This window comes from Ictalurus furcatus, chromosome 2 (genome assembly GCF_023375685.1).
Source record: "Ictalurus furcatus strain D&B chromosome 2, Billie_1.0, whole genome shotgun sequence".
Taxonomy (NCBI): domain Eukaryota; kingdom Metazoa; phylum Chordata; class Actinopteri; order Siluriformes; family Ictaluridae; genus Ictalurus; species Ictalurus furcatus.
In genome coordinates, this window is record NC_071256.1 from 32,603,813 (window position 1) to 32,629,907 (window position 26,095).

At 42.1% G+C, this 26,095-nt stretch overlaps 1 protein-coding gene across 1 annotated transcript; it reads left to right on the forward strand.

The window, feature by feature from the left end:
- Window positions 1-3,593: 3,593 nt before the first annotated feature.
- Window positions 3,594-16,995, forward strand: stk17al (serine/threonine kinase 17a like). Its single transcript, XM_053615245.1, has 7 exons — window positions 3,594-4,018; window positions 8,056-8,268; window positions 12,313-12,457; window positions 13,257-13,383; window positions 14,023-14,071; window positions 14,345-14,524; window positions 15,504-16,995. The coding sequence occupies exons 1-7, from the start codon at window positions 3,906-3,908 to the stop codon at window positions 15,778-15,780; spliced, it is 1,104 nt and encodes a 367-aa protein (XP_053471220.1). The 5' UTR covers window positions 3,594-3,905; the 3' UTR covers window positions 15,781-16,995.
- Window positions 16,996-26,095: the final 9,100 nt, after the last annotated feature.

Consider the following 26,095-nt stretch of genomic DNA (forward strand, 5'->3'; position numbering starts at 1 on the left):
CATTAGTGAACCAGCTTTACGAAGCAGATGAGAAGAGCCAATAAGCAAAACCTCAGACTTATCACTATTAAGACACATAAGGTTTTGGGACATCTATGTTTTTAAGGTTTTAAGGTAGTTATGGGCCTGGGGTTATCAGTTCCAGTCATGATGGGGTCCAGCACATTTTGATGCTTTTCCTACACCTTTTCTAATTTCATTTAAACTGGCGAATTGAATCAGCCTCTACCAAAGTGACGGAAAGGCCAAAGTGTGGAGAAAGAAATGATCTGCTCATGAACCAAAACATAGAAGCTCATCTGTGAAACATGGTGGAGGTAGTGTCATGGTTTGGGCTTGTATGGCTGCTTCTGGAACGGGATCACTAATCTTTATTGATGATGGAACTCAGGATGGTAGCAGCAGAATGAATTCAGAAGTTTACAACATTTTGCCTGCTAATTTACAGAGAAATGCGTCCAAATTTAATCGCAAGGAACTTCATCATGCAGCAAGACAACGATCCAAAACACACTGCCAACTCAATAAAGGACTTTATCGGGGGGGGGGGGGGGGGGGGGGGTGGAAGGGTCAATCACCAGACCTTAGGGAAACTTAAGGGAAACTTAAGGGAGACCCCTGTCTAGATTATATTGTGAAGGTGTTAACACTTCCATCACTTTTTGCACGAGCTCTGCTTTTTCTAAAAGTATCAAAGTATCATTTTAGCTGTTCTTGTCTGGTGGCTTTGCCGTTTGAGTCCTCTCTCGTTCTCTCTGTCTCATTTGCAGAGGCAGGTCATGACCCACTCTGACTACCGCTCCAGTTATATGTCTGTCAGCTGGTTACCATCAACACACACACACACACACACATGCATTCCTGGGCATCTGATGATGAGGTGAAAGATTTCTCATGCTGAACAGTAGTTGGCGTGACTCTGACTTTACCAGGCTGTACACTCCAATTACCTACTGAGGTTTTGTGTTTTACAAACACTCCTCTCTTATTCCCTGTGCCTCTCCTCGTCTCTTACACACGCTCATATAGCGTGTTTACAAGCTTAACATGATTCTATCACTGCCTTTAGTCATAGTCATGCCAACCTACACTTATAAAACTTTCTATTCAAAAGCATTCCAGCTGAAAAGATAGAAAGAGAAGTGGGATATTTTTAGGTTCATGCACGTTTTATTTAGTTCAGCATGTCCTAGAATTTGTATTACAACACGTCTCAGGTGGTACGGCTCTATTTCCTACACCGGTTATGGACTCAAAGTCCCTGCAATTAGAAATTACGTACGTAATGTGTGTGTGCATGCACTCAGTGGCTACATTATAATGTGCATCTACTTTGTTATCACTGTTTTTTTTTTTTATCATGGTGCACTTTGTACACAATTACTGATTGTAGCTTATCTGTAGCTATGTTCGTCAGCTGGTCACAACTGACCAGATATTATTATTTGCATCAAGTGCAACAGTGGTGTAACTTAAACACATACCGTGTTGGTTCAACTTGTACAGTTCGAGACAAAGCTCATCTTTTTCCAAATCCAGTATCCATTCTCTACCCTTTGCCATGTCAGTGCTGGAAATGGTGTTCAAGTACACTACCCAGAGTACTACAACATGCAAAATGCAACAACAGAGATTGTCACTTTCAGGTTCACCATCTTACTGATTACACACACTTGTTCACAGTTACAGACCACAGTATATATGGCCTTTCATTTCACACTCATTTTGCGAAGTATACGCTCTGTGATGATCTCCAGTGGTTACTAAGCTGTTGTATTGCCATAGTCTTTCCAGTTACAGATCTTGTTTTTGTTTCACGTTTTTGCCTTAACCTTGCCTAGTTCACATTGCCAAGTAATCGCTTGACCTTTGCCTGTTATATTGACTAAGTTTTGGAATTGTTTGCCTGTGTCTTCGGTAAAGCTGTTGTTTACCTGCACCTGCATCCGCTTGTGCCTTGTGACACATTTTATCTGCTTTGGTTTTCTGACCACAAGACTACTGGTGGCTGGTTATTTTGGGTTGGTGGATTGTTTCTCAATGCAGGCAGTGGCAAGTGTTTAAAACTCTGAGAACTTGATTGTATTCACACCATACATACTAACCTGTCAGTGTCACTGCTGTGCTCAAAGATCAACCATACATACATACATGCATACATAACATCTGGTCAATGTGCTCTTGTGGTTGTCCTCATGTATAGATAGATGGAATAGATGTGAGCTGATAAATAGTGCATAGCAACAGCCTGCATTAAGCTCATTATTGTATGTGTGGAGGATAAAAAGGCCAATGCATGTAGATATACCCATCCATCCATCCATTTTCTGTACCACTTATCCTACACAGGGTTGTGGTGGAGCCTGGAGCTGATCCCAGGGAACTCGGGGCACAAGGAGGGGGACACCCTGGATTGGGCTGCCAACCCATCATAGAGCATATTCGCACACCAGTTCAGACAATTTGGAAATGCCAATCAGCAATGCATGTCTTTGGACTGGAGGAGGAAACCCAGATGAAACCCCCGAAGCACGGGGAGAACATGCAAACTCTGTGCACACAGGGCGGAATCAGGATTCGAACCCTGATCCCCGGAGGTACGAGGCAAACTTAAGTTGGGTACACCTGAATCCATCCATCCATCCATCTTCTATACCGCTTAATCCTTCTCAGGGTCACGGGGGAACCTGGAGCCTATCCCAGGGAGCATCGGGCACAAGGCGGGGTACACCCTGGACAGGGTGCCAATCCATCGCAGGGCACAATCACTTACACATTCACACACCCATTCATACACTATGGACACTTTGGACACGCCAATCAGCCTACCATGCATGTCTTCGGACTGGGGGAGCAAACCGGAGTACCCGGAGGAAACCCCTGCAGCACAGGGAGAACATGCAAACTCCGCACACACAGGGCCACGGTGGGAATCGAACATAAGTTGGGCACACCTGAATGAAAAAATAAAATCCCAATTTCTACATTATGAAAGCAGCAAGAGCAGCACTTTCCTTTAAAACATGAACGTGTCTCAAACTGAGGGGATCCATGAATTATAGCTCAGGGTCTGCAATTTTCTCATTTTGTTGCCGTGGTGAAAACCACAAACCATCAATATCAAAGTGGGTATGAATATAAATAATATACCCTGGAATATAGTGACAGTATTATGATTAAAAAAAAGGGGGGGGGATTCTGTGGGTGAAACGGGTGAAAACGAAAAAAACAAAATCTCAAGATTAACATGCACAATAACATTGCACAGATAAAGATAGGATTGTACTTGCTTAAATAATGTGTCCGATATTCTTTAATAAAAAGAAATCTGAACCAAAACTTTTTATTGAAAGGGGTTCTCATGAGATAGATAGATAGATAGATAGATAGATAGATAGATAAATGGCATTTATTCATTAAATAATAAACTACCATTTATTTATTAAATAATTATGCAATGCAATACAATGCTTTTCCATCCTTTGAGAACCCAGAAACCTAGCCCCGCCCCTAAACCTACACCGATTGGCTGGTAAATTGCATTGCAGAGAAAGGGGGCGGAGCTACCGGACTATCTTATTGTTCGGAGTGTTTGTGCTCGTGCTCAGAACTCGCGTTACATTGTCGCACTCTGGACGCTGCTGGAGTATTTAATACCGGTATCCAGACGCTTCAAAACTACACACATACAACAGCAACAACAACCAAAGAAGTAAAACTACTGTAGGATTTTGCTCCGTCTTTGCTCAGTGTTTAATTTAGGTGTGTTTGGACTTGAATATCTCCCCCCAGCTGCAGTATCTTCTGGAAGGGCAGGCTGCAGAGGTACTCTCACCTGATGGACTGAAGCGTTGCCGGGTTCACTCATTAAACCGTGATTAGTCGTGCAGATCTTCAGAGCCGCAATGTTGGACTCCACTGTCAAGAATAAGAACGGGATGTTGACCAAAATCCACACACGAATCCGCACAGAGCCGTTTAAGACCAACTACGACCTCGTCGGTAAAGAGCTCGGCAGGTAAACCCGTGCTTTCTTGTTTACAGGTTTGGGGCACGCGCTCACTGGGTAAACAGGTGTTTGTATCAAGGCGCGCGTTTAGTTTAGCTTCATACACATTTATGTTCAGGTTTTTAAACTTAACACATCCACATTGTAACTTTTTTATTTCTCTGACTTGACTCATTAAGTGGTTTTGAATCAGGTAGTAATGTGTACACCACTTATTCCCTCATGAAAAACTCTTTCAAGGTTTAATGTGTGTGTGTCAGGCTGAGGTGAATTAAGTTTAGTACCAAATGTAGGTAGTCAGGTGTGCAGTTTAAATGAAAGGAATATGTAATATAATATAATATGGCAGCTTACAATTGTACTATTTTCTGAAACTAAAGACATGTCTGGTTCTTTTTAATTTTGCCCTGAAGTTATGAGTTATGAAAGGTAGTGTCACCTAGAAAAGAGGTTTTAGGTGACCATAGAAGTCTCAGGTAAGTCCAGTGTGTTATCCTTGTGGAAGAGTGGGAAAAAAAGGTGCTGTTAATTTAATCATACTGTGAGGTTTTCTAATTCTATATTTCATTTTTTTTTTTTTACATTTCTGTTTCAATGTTTAGTTCTTAAGCTGGAAAATAATTGTTTCTGTTCAGTAATTGTTTCTGGACACGATTCCCCTGAGGCGGAGCAATAATAAAAAGAAGCTTGTCAGCGTTGGATGTCAATAATATATCTGAGATCCCGCATTTGCTGTGGTTTTTAGATAAGGGAAATGTTTGGAAAATTCCAGCACTGGGTGTTAACAAACATCAGACGGTTTAATTTTAATCAGACAGTAATGTTGTTTAAACTCCAGCAGGGCATTTCGCAGATGAATATCTACCGGTGGGGTTTCAATTTATGGCTTGAAAACATTGTGATAAAATCTGTTTGCTTTCATACATTCTTGGAATGCTCTTTTTGGCTGGGTTAAAAACATTCATGACCCCACATGCATGTGACGGAGCGCAGAGTTCTTTATGTAATGCATGCTATCTGATCTCCAGTTGAAAGAGAGAGCCAGATCTGAGGGAGAGATCGAGCTCCATGAATACAGGCAGTCAAAATATCGTGACTTCTTTGCACCCAAACACCACCTGCGCCGTGCGTACGACACACACCGTGAAGTCATGAGACTTCATCCTGAGTGGATACCTCAACATGTGTGCTCTTCCTTTTTCTAGTCATGTTTGCACATTCTGACTAGTCGTGGCGTTCGTGTCTGTTAAAGAGTCTCAGCTGTAGGCTCATTTGGAGCTTGCTTTGAATAAATGTAAATGAACACATGTTTACCTTCTTTGGTTAGACAAAGAAATTTCTCTCGCTCGCACGAATGCATTTCTCATGCGATTTCAAGTGTTCAGGTGATCAGATATCACTGCTTTGGAAGGGGACCGACAGAAGAGGAGATTGATTCCTCTGCAAGGACGTGCTCGTCTCGCTTCATTTTCCTGACTGATGTTGCATAAAAGTCCTTACAAGTGTCCTACTTTTGAGCGCTTGTTGGCCTGGTTTCAGCTCTGACTTTTTTCTTTTTTTTTTTGGTGGCATGTCATTTTTAGGAACTTCCCCTGAGGGTTCTAGAAGGAGTCGATCTTGCCCTTGTTCTCGCTTACTGTGTGCTGATCAGGTACAGCAGTATGTCCAGGTTTTTAGAAATATGGAGACTATTAAGAGGACGAAGCACACTATGGGATAGCAACATTTACTTTTATATTGGACAAGGCTGCATTTGCAGAATATTTTATTTGTTCAGTGGGAATTTGGTCAGAATAATCTGTGTGAATTGCATAGGGATAATAGCCCACTCGGAGAAGTTAGTTAGGGTGACCATTGCCTGGGCCATTGGGTTGTCCATTGCTGTGGCCACTGGATTGCCCGTTGCAGTATCCTTTGAAGTGGCCTTTGGGTTATCCATTGCTGTAGGCACTGGGGTAACTATTGGAGAGTCCATTACCATGCCACGGCCACTGTATTTCCCATTGCGGTATCCTTTGCCATGGCCATTGGATTATCCATTGGTGTGTCCACTGGTCTGTCCATTGGGGTGTCCACTTGTCTGTCCATTGCGGTATCCATTGAAGTGGCCATTGGGTTATCCATTGCTGTAGGCACTGGGGTAACCATTGGAGAGTCCATTACCATGCCATGGCCACTTGGCTGTCCATTGCTGAAGCCATTCCCGTGGTTTTTCCCATGGCCATTTGGCCAGCTTACATTAGGAATGACAGGTTTTTTTTAAGGTGTCAAGTTGTTTAAGACGTCAGATTTGCAGTGATAAGAGAGCTGAGAGAAAGACATCCATGGTTGCATTTCTATTCTCAGTCTCTTTTTCAGCACCCGCAGACAAGAACGTTAAAGAAAAAAAAAAAAGAAAAAAAAAAGGAGACAAGTGTCTGTGTTGGTTTAGTTTCATGCAGGATGTACAACCACTTCTGCATCTGGGTCGTGTGACAGCGTAGTGTGTTTCCTGTCTGCATGGTGAATGAAAACATCCTTTTAAACCTTTTAAGGTAACTGATTGTGGATTAGTGAGACTAAGGAGCAATTGTAAAAACCGTTCAAGAACAGTTTAAAAAAAAAAATGCAGACCCTGCATATCGAGAACAGCGAAATACCAGATGCTGAACGAATGGTCATTACAACCTGCAGCACTTTGCACAGTGGTTATGGTTTCAGTGAATTATGAAGGTCCGAGTTGTGTCCTTTTGACCTTTTTGTCGCCCCACATCATTCTTCTTTTGTGTTGAACATGAGTAGATACAGCGAGAGATGGGGGGGCACCATTTATCAGTGAGGTGTAGTGGGTGGTCTTTGTGTCCACTACCACCCACATACACACCCCATGCTTCATACACACCATCGTGTGTGTGTGTTTTTATTGTGATTCTTCCTGAAGAAGAAGCAGTGAAGGCAGAGTTACAAGCAAATTGTTCTTTTGGCTGTTAGACAAAGGATTGTACAAACTGGTGGCCTGGGCTTTGTGTGTGTTGGTGTGTGTTAGTGTGAAGTGAGGAGGAAGAAGAGATCCTTTTGTCCCAACTGTTTTTATCTTCTGAGTGTCAGGCTGTCTGAAGAAGAAGCAGACACTGAGAGAGAGAGAGAGAGAGAGAGAGTGAGGTGTGCACACAACGAGTCATAAATGATAACCGAGTAAGAGCAGGGACTCGTAATGTCTGGCTCTGTTCTAATTATCCACCTTGTGGACCCGTGAGAGCAATATCAAGGTCGTTAAAGATGCTGAGAATAAATTTTTATTGACACATAACAGCGAAGTGCCTGGTCAGCTTGTGACAACAGAGGCGTGCAGATTTTCTTCATCTCAGTCATTGTGAAAACGGCATAACTGGCAGCTGAGTCATTGTGGTCAGCAGGCACGTCGCTTGACAGCTCGTCTGGGGACACGTCTTCTGCTGATGCGGCTCTGATGGGATGCTTTCCCGTACACGCAAAATGTCATTCGTTCAACCTTTTATAGGCTGATAAGTGAGAACTTTTTTTTTATTTTTTATTTATTATTTTTTTATTTGTTTGTGGAGAATACAACAAACAATGAGGATAAAGCTCAAGTTATTAGAAGCTCTCGATTCGGATAAGGAGTTCAGAAATTTGTAAAGTCTTGAGATTTCTGCAGTCGTAAAACATAATGAAGAGCAAAATGTTCCAGGTGCATAAGTGTATTACATAAGTGTAAGATTTTTCACACAGATTTAATGAATATGCAAATGAGAAATGCTGCCCTTCCTGCATAGCCACACCCTTTCCTCTGATCAACTGGTTGTTATACAGTCTGTATTTGCATATTGGAAGATGATTGGCTGTTGCAGTGACACTTTTTGTGCTTTGATCATTTTCATCGTTATTCTTATACTTATTCCTGCAAAAGATATTTAGTATTTAGTCATTAACACATTTTATCAAGTTTATGGTAACATCCGAGCAACACATCTACAATAGCTTAACTGACCCTGATCATTAATCCTGTCTCTCTCTCTGTCTCTCTCTCTGTCTCTCTCTCTCTGCAGAGGGAAGTTTGCTGTGGTGAAGAAGTGTGTGGAAAAGGCTACGCAGAACGAGTATGCCGCCAAGTTCCTGCGCAAGCGGCGGAAGGGTCAGGACTGCCGCGCTGACGTCCTGAACGAGATCGCCGTGCTCGAGGCAGCCAAGGCCAACCCTTACGTGGTGGGGCTGCACGAGGTGTACGAGACCAGCTCTGAGATCATCCTGGTGCTTGAATTGTAAGTTTCGAACACGTTTCAGTTAATATGATTAGTGCACAGTGGTATATGCCACATATCACAGTAGGTTATGTCACAAGACACTTTTATCAGCCATGCTTTAGCAACGCTGATCAACTCTGTCGGACAATTAAAAATATATTTTTAACACTCAACGCTGATTTTCCCCTTTTCAGTCTTCAGCGCATTTCTATAGATGCTACATGAAAGCATAAACAATGTTTTGCCATATCAGCCACTTCTAATCTAGTACATTTAGTGTGTGTGTGTGTGTGTGTGTGTGTGTGTAGCACTCATCCCTGGGGCTGTTCTCAGGTCAGTGTTCCAACTTAATAACCACCAGAAACCGGAGAAACACTAACCTTAAAATCACCTCTCGCTCGTGAGAATGCAGTGTTCCTGCGCTTTTATTGTATTTATTTTTTTCCTCTTAAGCTTGTCTAGGTACTAGATCAACACACACAGATGGCAGATCAGGTCATGACCAGAGAGAGCAAGCCAGAGAGACACACGGAGGGAGAGGAGGGAGAGAGAGAGACACAGAGAGTGAGCGAGAAAGCAAAACCATTGGGTCATGACTTTGGGTCTCTCTCCCTCTCCCTCCAGTCATGAACTAACCAGATCATTATGTGAAACGAGGATGATTTTGTATCTCGTCACGTGTACACGTGCAGGGAGGTCCTGCAGAATAAATCCACAAGCTCAGCCTGAATGTCAGACTGTGAGCGGCGTCAGTACGCAGAGCCGATAACAATCTATAATGACACTCCAATTAACCCTGAGAAACGTTTCCCAAACTGCCTCCTCCATCTTTTTTTTTTTTTCTTTTCTTCCTCTTTCTGTTACAAGAATCGTTCTTTATTCTAATCCTCTTTATTGTATTTTTAATCAGGTTATTTTTCTGTGGTTTCTTTAGATTTCCCCTTCTTGTCAGCGCTGCAACACTTTCACTAACTCTGCACTTTTTTTGTTTTCTGAACGCTTCTTCGTCACCGGATGCTGGTCGCGAGTAACAGGAATTTTGAGAAATGGTATTTTGTCCCACTCTCAGTAGCTCACTTCCTGTGCACATTTCATCTGCTTCTGCTGAAGATCAGCTGTACGTCAGTTACCAGCCAGACCCAGGCGTGTGCGAACACACTCCCGTACACACCACAGTGCGTCATTACCTTATTAGGAAATTCTTCAGGTTAATCATTCATTCATTTTGGCCTGAGGTTAATCTGCTCATCATCATCATGAGCGTTTTGACAGTCAGTCATCTTCTCCGTTTGTGTTCGTCTCTGTCCCCTGTTCTGTATTATCATGTCTCCTTTTTAAAAAAAATTAAGGTCCCTGAGGCACGTATACGGCCTGAGAGTAAGATGATACTTTAGTTTATAAGGAAGCTTCCTTCCGTCTGTTTAATTTCGCATGCTGGGACAAAAACGTTGTTCCTCTGCTTTAACACTTTCACTTTTTTCTTTTTTTTTTGGCTCCGTCTGCCTCCTTTTCTCTGTAGATTCAGAGAGACAAAGAGGAGTGTGAAAAATGAGCGCAAGAAGAAAAGAGCAGTAGATACAGAGAAATGATTTCTTTCCATTTCCTGTGGCTTTTCTTGCTAGGCTTTAAATTGGCTTCTAAAAATGGAGCAGCAAGAAAACACACACACACACACACACACACACACACACACACACACACCGCCATAACCACATCCTCAGAGCTGAGTGTAAACCCAAGTGATGTGACACTGTCTGTATCGCACGCTTTTGTCGTTTAAAATGAGAGCTGAGGAGGAGTTTTACAAGAAATGCAGCTAAAACACCATCAGTTCACTGGTTGACACTTTAAAAAAAAAAATGCGCAGAAATATTTTCTTGTTCATAGTGGTGAGGGAGCCGAATTTTGGACACAACCATAATGGTGCTGTTTGGGGAGGGAGGTATTCTAGATTTTGTTTTAAATTGTTATGGTGAGTCTTTATTGGTCACGTATACATTACAGCACAGTGAAATCCTTTTTTCTTCGTATATCCCAGCATTATTAGGAGGTTGGGGTCAGAGTGCAGGGTCGGCCATGATACGGCGCCCCTGGAGCAGGGAGTGTTAAGGGCCTTGCTGAAGGGCCCAACAGTGGTAGCTTGGCGGTGCTGGGACTTGAACCCCCGACCTTCTGAGCTGTAACCCAGAGCCTTAACCGCCAAGCCACCACTGCCCCCAGTATGGACTACATACGCACAAGCTTTCAGGTGTTCCTTGTGTGAGGTATCGTTTTGGGCAAACTTTTTTTTTTATTCTTCTTTTGGAACCTAAACCGTAATTTTCAGCCATTTTTGATCGTCGGATTTCAGAGGCCGTAGTTTTGTTCCAAATGACAAGAGTATTAAACGAAACGTGACTGCTTCCTGTCTGAGCACGGTGCCGTTATCGTTCCTCGTGCTACTCTCCTGTGCGTTTGCCTGTCGGAGAACCTGCAAGGCAAATGCCATCAGTCCAAAAATCCACCTAGGACGTGTTGCGTTTGTGTGTCTGGTTTGCGCTCTTCCTGTGCACGCACTCCTTATTGTTTGTTCGGTATCGAAGAACAAGTGCACCATCTAGTTTGGGCTTTTCCAGTGCACTGCCTGTAGTCTGTTGAAAGTGCGTGCAGGACTGAGACCGTCTAATTAACTCTGAGCTGATGGCCAGGCCGATAAGCCCCGCTCAGAACACCAATTATTTACACAGCTGGCTTTTTCAGGGCTGTGCAACAAATGAAGCGTACAATGTACACACAGGCGAACACGTGAAATTTGAACAATCCCACGCACTTTGCTGAGCTGTTCTAGTTACGCAAGCCTGAGGTTCGACAATTCCTTAATTAATTATTATTATTATTATTATTATTATTATTATTATTATTATTATGCTGTCCTTCCCAACCACTTTTGCTCCAGATGATGGGGCGAATGCTTTTCTGTTCCATCTCACAGGAGCGAGTTTTTGTGCCATGAGTAACACCTTGGCTTGTTAGTACTTGGGATTGAATTGGAGTGTCTCGCTCGCTCGCTTGCTCTCTCTCGCTCTCTCTCGCTCTCTCTCTCTCTCTCTCAATGCTGATTAAATATCAGATGTCATGTCAAGACACAACCGGGTAAGACTTAATTTGGATTTGAAGCTACAGCTCAAATCGTTCGGCTGTGGTTCAGATGGTAGAGCGGGTTGTCCACTAATCGTAGGGTTGGAGGTTCGATTCCCGGCCCACGTGACTCCACCTACCAAAGTGTCCTTGGGCAAGACGCTGAACCCCAAGTTGCTCCAGATGGCAAGTTAGTACCTTGCATGGCAGCTCTGCTACCATTGGAGTGTGTGTGAATGGGTGAATGAGACACAGTGTAAATCGCTATATAAGTGCAGACCATAGCTCTGTCAACAATAAGTAAAGCCTAGACGACGACTGCTTGCTCTTTGTTTGGGGTTTGAATAATACATCGGTTAAATCAAAGTCTGACTGTGGGTGGGGTTTGAAACTTCACTGGGTTGTCAGCGTGGGCACATACTAAAGTCCATAAATCTGCTGTAATTCTGGCCTATTTAGAGCCGAGAGTCCGTGATTTATAGATGTGATGTCTGCAGCACTTGGCCTTAGGTCTCGCTTTGTGACTGGTTCCTTTATTATTTCCCTGCCAAAGTGATCCAGAGATGTTATGCAATTCGAAAAAAAAAGCATGCGAGTAGGTGTGTGGGTGTGTTTGCTGCCAGAAAAGCCACAGTATTATAATGTTCTTCACACTCTGTCCTGGCAGGTTTGTAAAATTTTTTTACAATGGCAGGTCTGAAAGAATCTGTGAATTATGTAAATGGAGCTTCATAAGAGTGTTTTAATAATGCACTAATATTACTTCTTGAATAATTCTCAAATGTGTTTCTGCATTACTAATGTATCATTCCTCTGGCAATGCATTATGGGAAAAGCTATCCGTTTTAAACGTTTGGCTTTCGCGTTCCGTTTCTCGAGTTGAATGTGGCTGCGACTTTTCAGGCATTTATCGATTGCGTTCTTTTCTATCTCGGTGTGTTTCAGTGCTGCTGGAGGAGAAATCTTCAATCAGTGCGTGGCCGATAACGACGAGGCCTTCACAGAGAAAGACGTCATCCGGTTGGCCCGGCAGATTCTAACAGGCGTAGCGTTCCTTCATCGCAACAACGTCGTCCACTTAGACCTGAAGGTGGGTAAAATCACCGTGTGCACGTGCGTGCCTGCTTACGTAAACGTCTACATAAATACACCGACCCACCGTACGGTCTTCGTTCCGTTTGTGTATAAAGTATCAAGTTACATAACGCACGGAAGCCGAGATTTCAGATGGAGCGGCTGCAGTTAGAGTTCAGAGCCGAGGAGTCGTACTCCATGTCGTCTTTGTCTCCGGTAAAGAGAAGCACTGCAATAAACCTGCGCTGATTTACGGACGTGTTTGGCGAGTGTTGATTTATATAGGTGGATCTTTGCACATGATTTGTCATCAGATCGGATATCCGAGAGGGTTTTTGAGAGCGGTTTTAGCCTTAAAGAAAGGGTCGCGTCCCAAACGATTTCTTAAGATGGTGGAAAACTAGCAAGGGGGAAAAAAGTTGCACTTCATCCTCAAGTCATGCATCAGCTGTATTTATTTGGAGCATCTAAAACCGCAGGTCACTGGTAAATACTGTAGCCGAGTAAAAGCGCAGGCATGTTAAAATAGACCAGGAACTTAAAGCACCATCTATTAAAGCGAGGCTGATTTACTAGATGGTGCAGATGTTTGGAAAAATCCCTTTCATAAGGCCCCCTTTTGTCCCCCCAGAAAGTGTCTTAATTTGACATACCAGTCCATCATGTTTGCTGTAATTCCATACAGGCGGGCGAGTTGAACCCGCATCGTGGGTTAAATTCAGAAACGTGCACAAACGTGCGACGATCAGTTCAAGTTGTTCCGTGTGGATGTGTTTTTATTAACCCCCTCATGTTTTGTGTTTTGTCTGTTCCAGCCTCAGAACATTCTGCTAACCAGCGCTCAGCCACTCGGGGACATCAGGATCGTAGATTTCGGTCTGTCTCGGCACATGGACGACAAAACAGAAGTGCGCGAGATCTTGGGAACTCCAGAGTACACCGGTGAGTCACTCGGGTTTATCTGCTTCGGTTTTAACTGCAGCGCGAATGAAGGTCACAAGGAAGTACAGATAAGAACGGGGCTTTCGGATCGGACTCTAAAGCCACGCTGCTCTATTTCAAAAGCACACATGTACGAAACAGCCGAAACGGTCAAAAGTCCATTTGGAAATTTGCAGTTCGCTGCTCATTGAGGTTGGGGTGGGGGATCTTCAAAGCTGTGCAAGAAGATTGGTGGGGGGAGGGGCGGGGACTCCCTCATTTTTGGTGTCTGAGCGTTTTAAGTTGTAGCAGCTTTCACCAGCTTTGACGATAATTTTGTCAAATTGGTTAAAGAGGGTTAGACCATCTAATACAGCCTCCTGACTGCTCACTAAATCCGAGTGCTTCTTCCTATTCGGAAGGACTTTAGATCTCAACACATCCAAAGCGTCTGTGCTTCTGGACACTAATGCCCATTCCCACGTCAGCTGATGTTTAGCTCAGTACATTTATTCGTACTGGAAATCTCTGACTCGAAACTGCTAATCTGCTGAAATGCATGCAAGCTCATCACTTCAGCTCTGTTAGTATTTAGTAATTTATTGCTATATAATAATACACTGTGAAGTAAGAGTTTGATTTCCCTTTTTCCACTCGCAGCTCCGGAGATTCTGAGCTACGAGCCAATCAGCACTGCTACGGACATGTGGTGAGTCAGAGCTGTGTGTGTGTGTGTGTGTGTGTGTGTGTGTGTGTGTGTGTGTGTGTGTGTGTGTGTGCATTTACTGCTTTATGAGGTCAATTGAACTGATAACTGATGCCTTGTCACTAGCGTGACAAGGCATTTCTATAAATATTGCTCCATCACTATTGCTGCTTATCATTCGAACGGTTTGTGTAACACATTTCCTACAGCTGCCAGGATACGTGACCTAAGAAACGTGTGCCCGAGCGTAACGCTTCTTCTTTTTATGACGTATAGGAGCATCGGCGTGCTGACGTACGTGATGTTAACGGGAGAGTCTCCTTTCCTGGGCGAGGACAAGCAGGAGACGTTCCTGAACGTCTCCCAGGGCAACGTGGACTACTCCCAAGACGTCTTCCACGGGATCTCGGACCTCGCCGTGGATTTCATCCAATCTCTGCTCCACCTAAACCCCAGGTATGTCAAGAAGAAAGAACAGCTAATGCACGTTTTTAAAGGCCTCTGCTTATTTTCATGAGCAGATTTGCACTTCAATTAAAACGTCAAGCTGTACAGGACCTGGGAGATCCCATCCTCGAGCTATAAATGTAGCCGGATAAATAAATCTTGATTTACAACGTAACAGCCGGCAAACGTACAGGCGCTGTCGCATTCCTGTGTCCGTCTGGTGCCCGTCACGGTGACTAACGGCAGCCCAGATCTGTCACCGTGTTGGCTCCATGAGAAATGATGGCAGCCTTTTTGCCTCGACACTCACTAAAACTTTACAGCCACAGATCATCAGCGATATGAGGGGAAAATGAGCGGCTGAATAAAAGCTATGTGGAAAAATTCCTCTGTGTGCGAGTAATCCCGAAGAGAAGGAAAAACCTGGGGAGAGGGGAAAAGGATAGGAGTTTTAAGTTTCTGTCAAACTGCTGGAAAAAGCCTTATGAAAAATCCACAGATTTACAGTAATTATTATAATAATAATAATAATAGACTTTATGTATATAGCATCTTTCATATGCTGTAACGCACTTTAAAGAAAAAATGAACATAATCAGAAAATGGAGAAAATAAATATTTAGTTGAAAGATAAATCATTCTAATATTAATAATAACATAACCATACAATAAATGCAGATAAAATGGCAATAATGAGTTTGGTAAAGCAGGGAATTGTATGCTAAAATATGCAAATGCTGGTAAAATGTCAAATGATGCAACAAATCTAAAACTAGAGAAGTGCTAGAAGTTTTAAAAAAAAAAAAAAAAAAAAAACCTTTTTTTTTTTATTGCATTTTCAAATATTCCACTCAAGTCGATCCAGAAGCTGGATCAGCTGAACGGAAGCTGGAATTTCACATGGCAACTTTTGCAGTTCTCCTTGAATACAGAAGCACTTTCGAATGATTTCATATCTTAAATAATCTTTTTTCCCCATTGTCCACAGTGAACGCTCCACAGCAGACGAGTGCCTGCATCACCCCTGGTTAAACACAGAGTCTCACACACACCCCGCTACCGCCGCCACCACCACGCTCGACGAGCAGGAAACCAGCCAATCAGAATCCGAGCCCGAGACTCCCGATTCGTCTCCAGAGCTTCTCGACATCCCGTCGTATCCCACTTTCCCCGGACAGGGGGACCTGAAAACGGGCCGGGACACATTCACTTTCACCGAGTCGTTCCCTACTCGCCCTGAAATGCAGCAGGAGCTGATCTGTTAGAGTGACAGCCATGCCGTCCAATCAGAAGAGAGCTCAGGTTGTCAGCGACGTTAGGAAAAGACACTGGTGTGAGTTGGGCTGCCCAGGTGTTTTTGGCCCCGGTGGTGTGCCCGTTGCGGGGGTGTGTTTGTGTCTGTGTGTACCTTTTTGTGTGTCTGGGTGTGTGTGTATGAATTTAGGTATGTACATGTGACTGCAGCTAGTAAGAAGTGCCCTTTAACAAGCCCTTAAGAAGCCTATGATCATTGCAAATTGTTAATAAAAAGTTTTTTTTAATTAATCAATTAAAAAGTAGGTTTCTCTCTGCACACGCACGCACGCACGCACGCACGCACATACACACACCAGTGTAAATAGAAGCTTCTGTGGTTACCGAGTGTCTGTTAGTCTGCTGGTCGGAATTGAATTGTGGGTAATCCTAATCCGGAGAGCTGGACCCTCAACACCAACGAATGCTCATGAGGTCAAAGACGACAGCCTGTTAAAACGGACACTCCGTCTGCTTTAAGACTCGTACTGAGGTGTGCGCACGGAGACTTCACCAACGGATCGTGAGATCAGGTCCTTCTCTTAGGACTGTTCAAACTTGGGAATAGTAGCTTCTTCTTTATTTTACAGCACTTTTGGAATTAAAAAAAAAAACAACAAAAAAACCCAAAAACAAAAAAACTGACATGGCAAATGTGCCAAAGACTTTGGTTCAGATAAGCACAGTTTAGAGTTCGTGTCCACACTCCATCACTGTAACCTCTGTGTGTATCACCGTCTCCACCACGTGCCACAAACACGCGCTTTTTCTGTTCCATAGATTTATGAACGTTTTGCTGCGGTTGCACAAGTTTTATTGTATGGTATTTACGGTTTTTTTTTACAGACCTTTTTTCTTTCTATCTGTTTTTTTTTTTTTTTTTTTTGTTGTTGTTTTTTTTTTTTTTTTTTAAATGTAAAATTTCCATTTCTTTACAGAACAAAATTGGCATTCTCACAAGATATGGTTACATCATCTTGATCTGTAAATTGTCTGTCTGGGTTGGGGAAGCGTTTTGGTTTGATTTGGTTTACTGATTTTTTTCAAGAGACTCGAGGGTCATTGGCGAATTCAGAAAACGTCTGTGGTTTGTGGGAGACGAATACATTTTGAGGAGTGTATATAATTAAAAAGGATTTGTTTGTTTTTAAGAGAGAATATTGTGTAAAATTAACTATTTTTCTATTTTCCGTTGTATTTGATGATGATGATAATGTAAGAAGATATAAAGATTGTCTTAATTTAGGATTTTATGTTCTATGCTTGTGGCAGGTTTGCACTTGTGTCCACTGGACCATCTCTTGAGGATGAGTCCGATATTATTGGCATTGCTGGCGAAGTATTGAAGAAGAATAATAATAAAATGTGCATTTTTGTATTAAAACTCCTGGTTTGGTTTGTGATCACATTTTAGAACCCATCAGAATTTGACATTTGTGTGTCTCATAGAATGAGAATATGAGTACACTATTCAGTTTGAAAAGATGTGATGTCTTTTTAAACAAATACATATGCGAATAGAGACGGGAGGCGTGCGTCGGACCTGGGAATCCCAAACGGCGCGACAAAAAAAGGTTTTTACTTTCATGCTAGCATCGTTTAAGCCATACCCACTTCAGATCTAAATTTGAATACCGATAGAATGTCATTGCGTTGCACCCCTAGCAGACACACACTACCGGTCAAAAGTTTGTGGACACGCGACTGAAATGTTTCTCGTGATCTGAAGGTGTGTGATTAAATGTTTGAAATCGATGTTGTCGACAAAAATATAACCGTGCCGACATATTCATTCCTTTCGTTAGAAAGCTAACATTTTATTTACAGAAAATCTATTTTTTAAACGGACGACTCGGAGAGAAATATTCCGAAAAGCAGCCGATAAGAGTCCAGCGTCGGTGAGAACTCCTTTAACACTGTTTAAAAAGCATCTCGGGGAAATTCCTCAAGAAATCAGCCGAGAAAACACCAAGAATACATTTCTGGAAATTCTACTCCTAGGGCGTTTATATTGAAGAAGTTAAAATACTAAATTATTTTGAAGTGGAACATAATTCCCATAGTTCCACTTGTGTTACTCCAGAGTTTTGATGACTTTATTATTATTCTAAAATGTCAAGAATGAGCATGTCTAAACGATTGACTATTCAGTTATATTTACGTTTTATTTGTAGACACTGTAGCAAAGGAGTTTTACAGAAATGTAGATGTAGATCCCTAATGAGCGAGCTAGAAGTGACCGTGGCAAGGAAAACTCCCTGAGATGACATGAGGAAGAAACCTTGACAAGCAAGAAGTATGAAATACACTGAACATACACTACGGACAAAGGTTTATGGATACCTGACCATCACATTCATATGTACTTGCTGAACATCCCATTCCAGATTTATTCCCCCTTTTTGCTGTTATAATAACCTCCACTCTTCTGGGAAGGCTTTCCACTAGATTTTGGAGCGTGTGGCTGGGAAGAGCCTTAGTGAGGTCAGGCACTGATGTTGGATGAGGAGATCTGGGGTGCAGTCAGCGTTCCAGTTCATCCCAAAGGTGTTCAGTGGAGTTGAGGTCAGGATTCTTCCACTCCAAACTTGGCAAACCATGTGTTCATGGAGCTCGCTTTGTGCACAGAGGCATTTTCATTCTGGAACAGTGAAGGGAAACTGTAATAATACACATTGTGTGCTTCTAACTTCCTGGGAACAGTTCGGGAAAGATGCACATATGGGTGTGATGGTCACGTGTCCACAAACTTTTGGTCATATCGTGTACGTAGGATTTATTTTTTTTGTGATGTGAGCATAATGTGTATCTTGATATGAGGTGAAAACCATTATATAATCACAACAGCAGTGTTTGGGAGGTGTACTGTATATCTCTAGGGCACCCGAAAGAGTTTTTATCTTGTTACCAAATTACTGATTAATCTGGAAATCTATCTGCAGCCTGATTAGCCGAACATAACCAGATCACCACAGGAAATTCCAGCACGTAAGAACACAAATAGTTACAGCACTGATCTGTGCTCGTCTGTTTATTCGGCCTCTCGTGGAGGCTTCACGCACTCTTAAATACAAAGTCAAACAATAGTAAAGCCTGCAATCAATCCCTGCTTTAATGCCTCTTTTCCTGCGAAGTTCGGCTCTTCTCCAATATCCAAACACATGGCTCTCAGGAGTTTCCGTTTCCCAGAAGAAACGAAGGAACGTCCTGCTGTTTTGCAGTCAGGAATGTGAAAGTTGTGATGCTTGCTCGCTCGCCGTTTCCACTTTCACGCTCTGTTTAAATGTCCAGGTTTTAAAGAACTGAAAATAGACTGGACATGGTTTTAGACTCGAACATAGTTTGCGATTAATCATCCGCTGTTAGAAAAAAAAACAAAAAAAGTTTCCTCATAGCACTTAAGAGTTCTCATCTGAATAAAAACATCTAAGTAGAACCTTTCAGCAGTGGGGTTCCTTTCAAAGAGTGTTCCCAATAAGACATCTTTAGAAAGCTAGAACCTTTAGCCAAAGTGTGTTTGTTTTATATAGAGTGATCAGAGTAAGACGGATAGCCGTTTCAGCTTCAGGACAAAAGCCTAGTTAGCTCATCTAGCGCCATTCCACCCCCCAAGAATCCCCCCCCCCCCCCCATAAATTATTATGACCTTGACAAACTCTTGCTATGTGGATAAAAATAAAAAGCTGGCACTACTCAGTTAGTTAGCTAGCTAGCTAGCTAGCTAGTTAGCTAGCAAGCCTACTTGATTAGCCGAATAGCCAACTCCAGACACCTTTCATGCACGTGTTAATGCTGGTCATTGAACCTGTTTTTGTAGTGTTTGTCTTGCCATCTCTAAAGTTCACAGAAAAGAAATCCCTGAATGACATGCATATTCACCTGTAGGCTATACTTAACACGTACAGTCAGGTCCAAAAGTATTTGGACAGCCGTTTTTCACCTCTGTACACCACCAAAAATGGATTCGAATCGACACAATCGAGATGCGATCGAAGCGCAGACTTTCAGCTTTAATTCAAGAGGTTTAACAAAAATATTGCATTAACTGTTTAGGAATTACAGCCATGGTCTTTTTTGGGTTTTTTTTTTGCAGAAGTCACTCCATTTTCACAGGCTCAAAAGTAATTGGGCAAACGAACAATCATTAGGATTAGGATTAGTTTTAATACTTGGTTGCCAAATCCTTTACAGTCAGTCAATGACTGCCTGAAATCTGGATCCTACGGACATCATCGAATGCTGAGTTTCCTCCTTTGAGATACTTTGCCAGGCCTACGGTGGAGTCCGTGAAAATCTAAGTTAACTTTAAGTTTGGTCTTCTTTGGTTATCGACAGTGCCATTTAACTACCTGCTAATAGTGGGATTAAGTCCTCGCTTCATCTCTATCTAAAACGAGTGATGCAGCAGCGCTTTAGTCCTTTATACTATCCAGTTCTCTCTCACCTTCTTATCTCTACACTATGCTCCGACAGATCCATTACCAAAGCTTCAGATTTCATGCTAACGCAGTGACTAACCAGCCGAGCCGAGTCTCTGCTGTACCTCTGTGCGACTGCATCATATAACTGCATTGCATTGTGGAACTTTAAGTTCATCATCTCTACTAGTTGTACACTGGATTTCTCAATAATATGACAATGGTGAGTGAGAAAGGAAGCTCTTGATCTTTTGTTGTTAAGCGCAACAACTTAAAAAATTGCTCAATACATCACAAATATTTCAGGTTTTCTTTTTACTATAAACACATTTAATATGTTTCAGGGTGGAGTTTTTCCTTTAGGTGATAATACCATAATGACTTTATTCCAAAAGGGGAAGGCAGTTCTATACAGCAAGAATATTTTGAATACATATTTTGAATATGCTTTCAATTCGAGCTCAAGTCTGAATAGTTTCTGTTACGCATACTTTCGTTGTTCTCCATCAACATCCATGACGTTTCACCTAAAACTGACACTTCAAGTTTGTCGATCTAACCTTTGTACATGTTAACCTTATACAATTGCGCACAGACACGCATGTGTTTTTAGCAAACCTCTGCTTTTGATCTGTCCTTCCAAAGCCTTTCTGAAGCCCGAGTGTTTCATGTGGTCTCAACTTTTGAGCACAGTGGAAACACATGGTGTTTAAAATATACACTCTAGGTGTTATTTTGCAGTAGTGATATAAGACCTACCCTCAAGAGCCACAATAATATGGATCCTTCCAAGAAAAAAGGATTTGGGATTCAAAACATCCTGAAATAGAGAGGAATCCCAGGAGATGAGTGAGATTAGGAGAGCGTTGCGTAACCAGAAGACAACAACATGAGAAGTGGAGGCTCCTGTAGTGTGAAATTACGCTAACTAAAAGGGTTTGGATTGAAGAGGACGTGTCTCCGAAGACTAATAAACTCAAATGAGAAGTATGCTTAGTTCTTCGCTGATAAAATGGTGAATGTTGAATTTCATGGAGCAAATCTTTACACAGAAAGCACAACAGATGAGCTCGGAAATGTATTTAAAATGCCTCATGAATTCCTTAAAGGTTCCTTAAAGACATTACTTTTCCGATATGATGCAAAGTCAAATCATTTTAGAAAACTAGACGAAAGAGCACTTAAGGAAGACTTTTTGTTCCGAAAGAATATACATTACTGTATATTGCCAAAAGTATGTGGATACATGACTATCACCCATATGTGCCCATTCCAAATCCGTGGCCATTAACATGGAGTTGGTCCTCCTTTTGCTGTTATAATAACCTCCACTCTTCTGGGAAGGCTTTCCACTAGATTTTGGAGTGTGGCTGTGGGGATTCGTGCTCTTTCATCCACAAGAGCATTTCACTAATCAGACACTGATGTCAAGTGAGAATGCCTAGCATGTATTCGGAATTCCAGTTCGTCCCAAAGGTGTTCAGGTCAGGGCTCTGCGCAGGCCGCTTGAGTTCTTCCACATCAACCTTGGCAAACCATGTCTTTATGGAGTTCTCTTTGTCGCACAGTGGCACTGTCATCAACCAGTCAGTCAATCAAAATGTATTTATACAGCACGTTTAAAAACAACAGGTGTTGTGCTGTACAAAATTAACCAACATGTAATAAATAGTAAGATCTAAGATTAATAATATAGCACCAAAGAATGACACTACACAAAAGATTACAATGACTCATAAGGTGAGTCTTTAGTTGAGACAGGTCGGACAAGACCTAATCGAAAGAAGGGAAAGCATTCCAAAAGCGAGGGCCCATTAAAGACAATGAGCGATCAACTGTAGCTTAAAGACGAGTTCTTGGAACACTCAACGGTAGATATTGTGATGATCTTAAAGACCTTGGAGTCTGATACTGGTGGAGAAAATCAGAGATATAAACTACTGAGCAGTGGTGGCTTGACGGTTAAGGGTCTGGGTTACTGATCGGAAGGTCGGGGGTTCAAGCCCCAGCACTGCCCAACTGCCACTGTTGGGCCCTTGAGCAAGGCCCTTAACCCTCTCTGCTCCAGGGGTGCCGTATCACGGTTGATCCTGTGCTCGGACCCCAACCTCCTAAAGAATGAAAAAGAATTTCACTGTGCTGTAATGTATATGTGGCCAGTAAAGACTCATTAAGAAGTGCAAAGAGACCAGAACTGGTGAAACAATGGGCATATTTCAGTTTAAGCGTTACTATAAGAAGTGTATATACTGTCATATTTCTTAGTTCCAGTCAAGAGCCTCGCTACATTTCGCAGTGTCTTAAAATGAGATAGTTATGCTTGAGATACATCTAAATACAGTGCATTACAGTAATCAAGTCTAGACGATATAAAAACATGGATTACAATCTCTAAATCCTTAAAAGACAAAAAACGCTTTTCATTTCGCTATTAACTTGAGTTGGAACAAGCTTCCTTTAAAAACGGCCTTTATTTTTTTTAATCAAATTTTAAATGAGAGTCAAAGATAACGCCAATGTTTCTTTTCTCTGTATGAAGATTAGAGGCCAAAGGCCCCAAATATTTCGTTAAATCATTAAAAGGAAGTTAGCACTGAATATAATCCGCATAACAATGCTAAACAATTTTGTGATATTGAAAAATAGACTGTAAAGCTAACAAATATAAGGGAAAACAAAAGAGGCCCCAGAATTGAGCCTTGAGGTACTCCGTAGATGATAGAAGTAGAGGCAGAAGAATGATTCCCAGTCTCAACCGAGAATGTTCTCCCATTAAGATAAGATGAGAACCACACCAGGGCAGTGTCTTGAAGCCCCATCCAATTTCTTAACCGATCGAAAAGAATATGATTGATGAATGATGAAGGTTGATGAAACATGTATGGGTCCCTTTCTTCCAGTAAAGGGTAATCTTAAAGCCAGAGCATAAAAAGTCATTCTATACAATTGTGTGCTTTTAACTTTATGGAAACAGTATGGGGAAGATCCACACGTTGGATGTGATAGTCAGGTGTCCAGAAACGTTTGACTATATAGTGTATCTTTATAAGGAAATCTAAATTAGGGAGCAGAAATATAGGCTCTCCAACATGGATAAATAAAGAAAGAATGTTTCAGAGTGCTAGATAGAAACTTTTGTCCCTATTTGGCCAAAGACCTGACATTTAAATGTGTGAGGCTAGTTAGCTAGCGTTTAAGTGTTTGTCCACAATGCCCAAGTTCTGTCTCAATCAACTGACCCTGAGAAGAACCTTGTTGCCAATGGATGGCACTCACAACGGGCCAGCTACAAAAGCCTCCATAAATTTACAGACCAGAGCGTTCTTTCTGTGATAGTCATCACAGATGTCAATGATGTATCGAATCTAGTGTTACAGTAACCTTTGTATGGGGTGTATAACCTATGTATAACATAGACTTGTTCCAAACCATATTTGGGGTACGATGAATCCTCAGAACAGCCATTGTTTATAGACATGTCACTTCGATACCCTTCAAAGCATAACTGATAAAGAGAACCCCATGGAAAGCCACCAACTGTGTCCAATAATGTTCTCACGAAGATCTAAATACTCTTTATAGGATCTCAGATAACAATATTGATTAGGTCAAGATTAGTGTCCAGGATTTCTCTGTGTGACTTAGGCTTGACTTTAAATAGACAATACCTACAGTACACCTCATTGCTCAGTGGTCATCCGTAAGCCACATGATCTCTCTTGTGTTTTTTTTTTTTTTTTTCCTTTTCTCTCCCACCTTAATGAGCCGATAATAAGGAGCAGAGCCGTGAAGGAATGTCCCGGTTATGCAACACGTCAGATCAACTCCAGAGAAAAGTGACAGAATGACTAAAAGGTCAGGAAGGAACCAGTGAGAAAAGTGGGAGTCAAGCTGAGAGACAGATGGAGAGGAAGTAAAAGTAAAGAGGAGAAAAACATGAGAGGGAGGAATGAAAACCAGAACAAAAGAGAGACAGAGCAGAAAGAGAGGGAACATCTAAGCAACCAGTGGTTGCCAGAGTTGGCTATGGCATGGTAAGCCTGTTTACAACATAGCATTTTCCAAAGAGGACTTCTTTATATGATAAGTGAGGAATGAAACATGACAGGACATGCTGGTGGTGTGATACAGCTCGAAGTGAACAGAGTTGCTGTTCCCACCCTGAAGTTGATTATTTTCTTGTATTATCACATCCTGAAGTATTAGATTCCTCTTATACCATGAACAATTCTCCAATGATAAGAATTTTTCATTTAACAATACATCATAATGGCGATGCTACGATGACTTAGTGGTTAGAACGTTTGCCTCGCACCTCCGGGGTTGGGGACTCGAGTCCCGCCTCCGCCCTGTTCTCCCCGTGCTTCCTCCAGGTACTCCAGTTTCCTCCCCCAGTCCTGATTGGCATCTCCAAAATTGTCCATAGTATGCGGATGGGTGTATGAATGTGTGTGTGATGGCACCCCATCCAGGGTGTCCCCTGCCTTGTTCCCTGGGATGTGCTCCAGGCTTCCCCGTGACCCTGTGATGGTATGGAAACTGGATGGATGGATGGACACATCATACTTTTTATCTGTTTATAGCTACAATTATGTAGCTATGTGGTAGAATGACCGGACACATACTCCATGATGGATCAGTGTTACTCCAATATCCCAAGATTTTCACACAGTCAGTACTTAAGGTCAGTGTTTCTCATTTAAATGTTTATCTTTGCTCTACTTACTCAGGAATGCTGATTAGTTGGATCGGTTGGTCTGAACAAGGAAAATAACAAAATCTGCAGACCAGTTGTCCACCAGGACCAGGGTTGAGAACCACTGCTTTAGGCAAATTGGACCACAATACGAATCTCCTCATTTCCCAGTACCACCAGAAGCTTTTCATGAGAAGAATGCTGTTTCATTCCTCAGAAACATTCAGCAATAAAACTGATATCTGACTATTTTAAAGTGCGTATTACTGTAAACAGACTCCTCGAAACAATACCATTCGTTCGTTTTTGGTAACCACTTTATCCCAGTCAGCAAAAAGTGAGCTGTCCCACAATACGATCTTTTGGTTTCATATGTTTCACAAGTTTCTATAGCATTCTATGGTAAATATGCAAATGCTGTAACAGTGACTCTTGGGTATCTTTGAAATAATTAATTATTACAGGTCTAGGTACAATTTTAGATATACAGTGATTGTCCCTGTCCTTAAGAAAGTAGGTATTACAGGGGAGCAATATTTACACTATTGCTATTATGCTTAAATGTCATCAGACTTCAAGGCATCTGAGGAAGTTTGGAATTTCCAAAGAGGTGATGGGATTTCTACAGAGACTGCATTCATTGCAAGCTGACTTTCCCATCTATGGTATCTGAACAGCACACAAAAGGAAGCAACTTTCACACATTACAAAGGATACAGCATCATAGGATCATAGGACAGCAGATTGGTATGTAAAGTAAACAAACTCCTCACAGACTCCTCACATCCTGCAGGGGACTAATGAGTCTGAAATGCTGCACATCCTGTCTATTAAACAGCACCTCTCCATGAGCCCTGAGTCAAATTATGGTCATTGGCTGATACAACTCTACCAGGGGACATCATGGTAAGGTGCCCAGACCATCTCAACTGGCTCATCTCAATTCAGAGGAGCAGTGCTCGTACTCCAAATTTCTCCCAGATTGTCAAGCTCCTCACACACAGGTTAAGCCCATCGTCCCTGCAGAGGAACCTCATTTCCATCGCCTGCACTCATGAACTTACTCTTTTGGTCACGACCCCCAGCTCACAACCTTTTATTTATTTTGTTATGTGTTATGTATTGTATTATGTTGTTTGTACAACATCATATTTTACAGTGTCAACATCATAC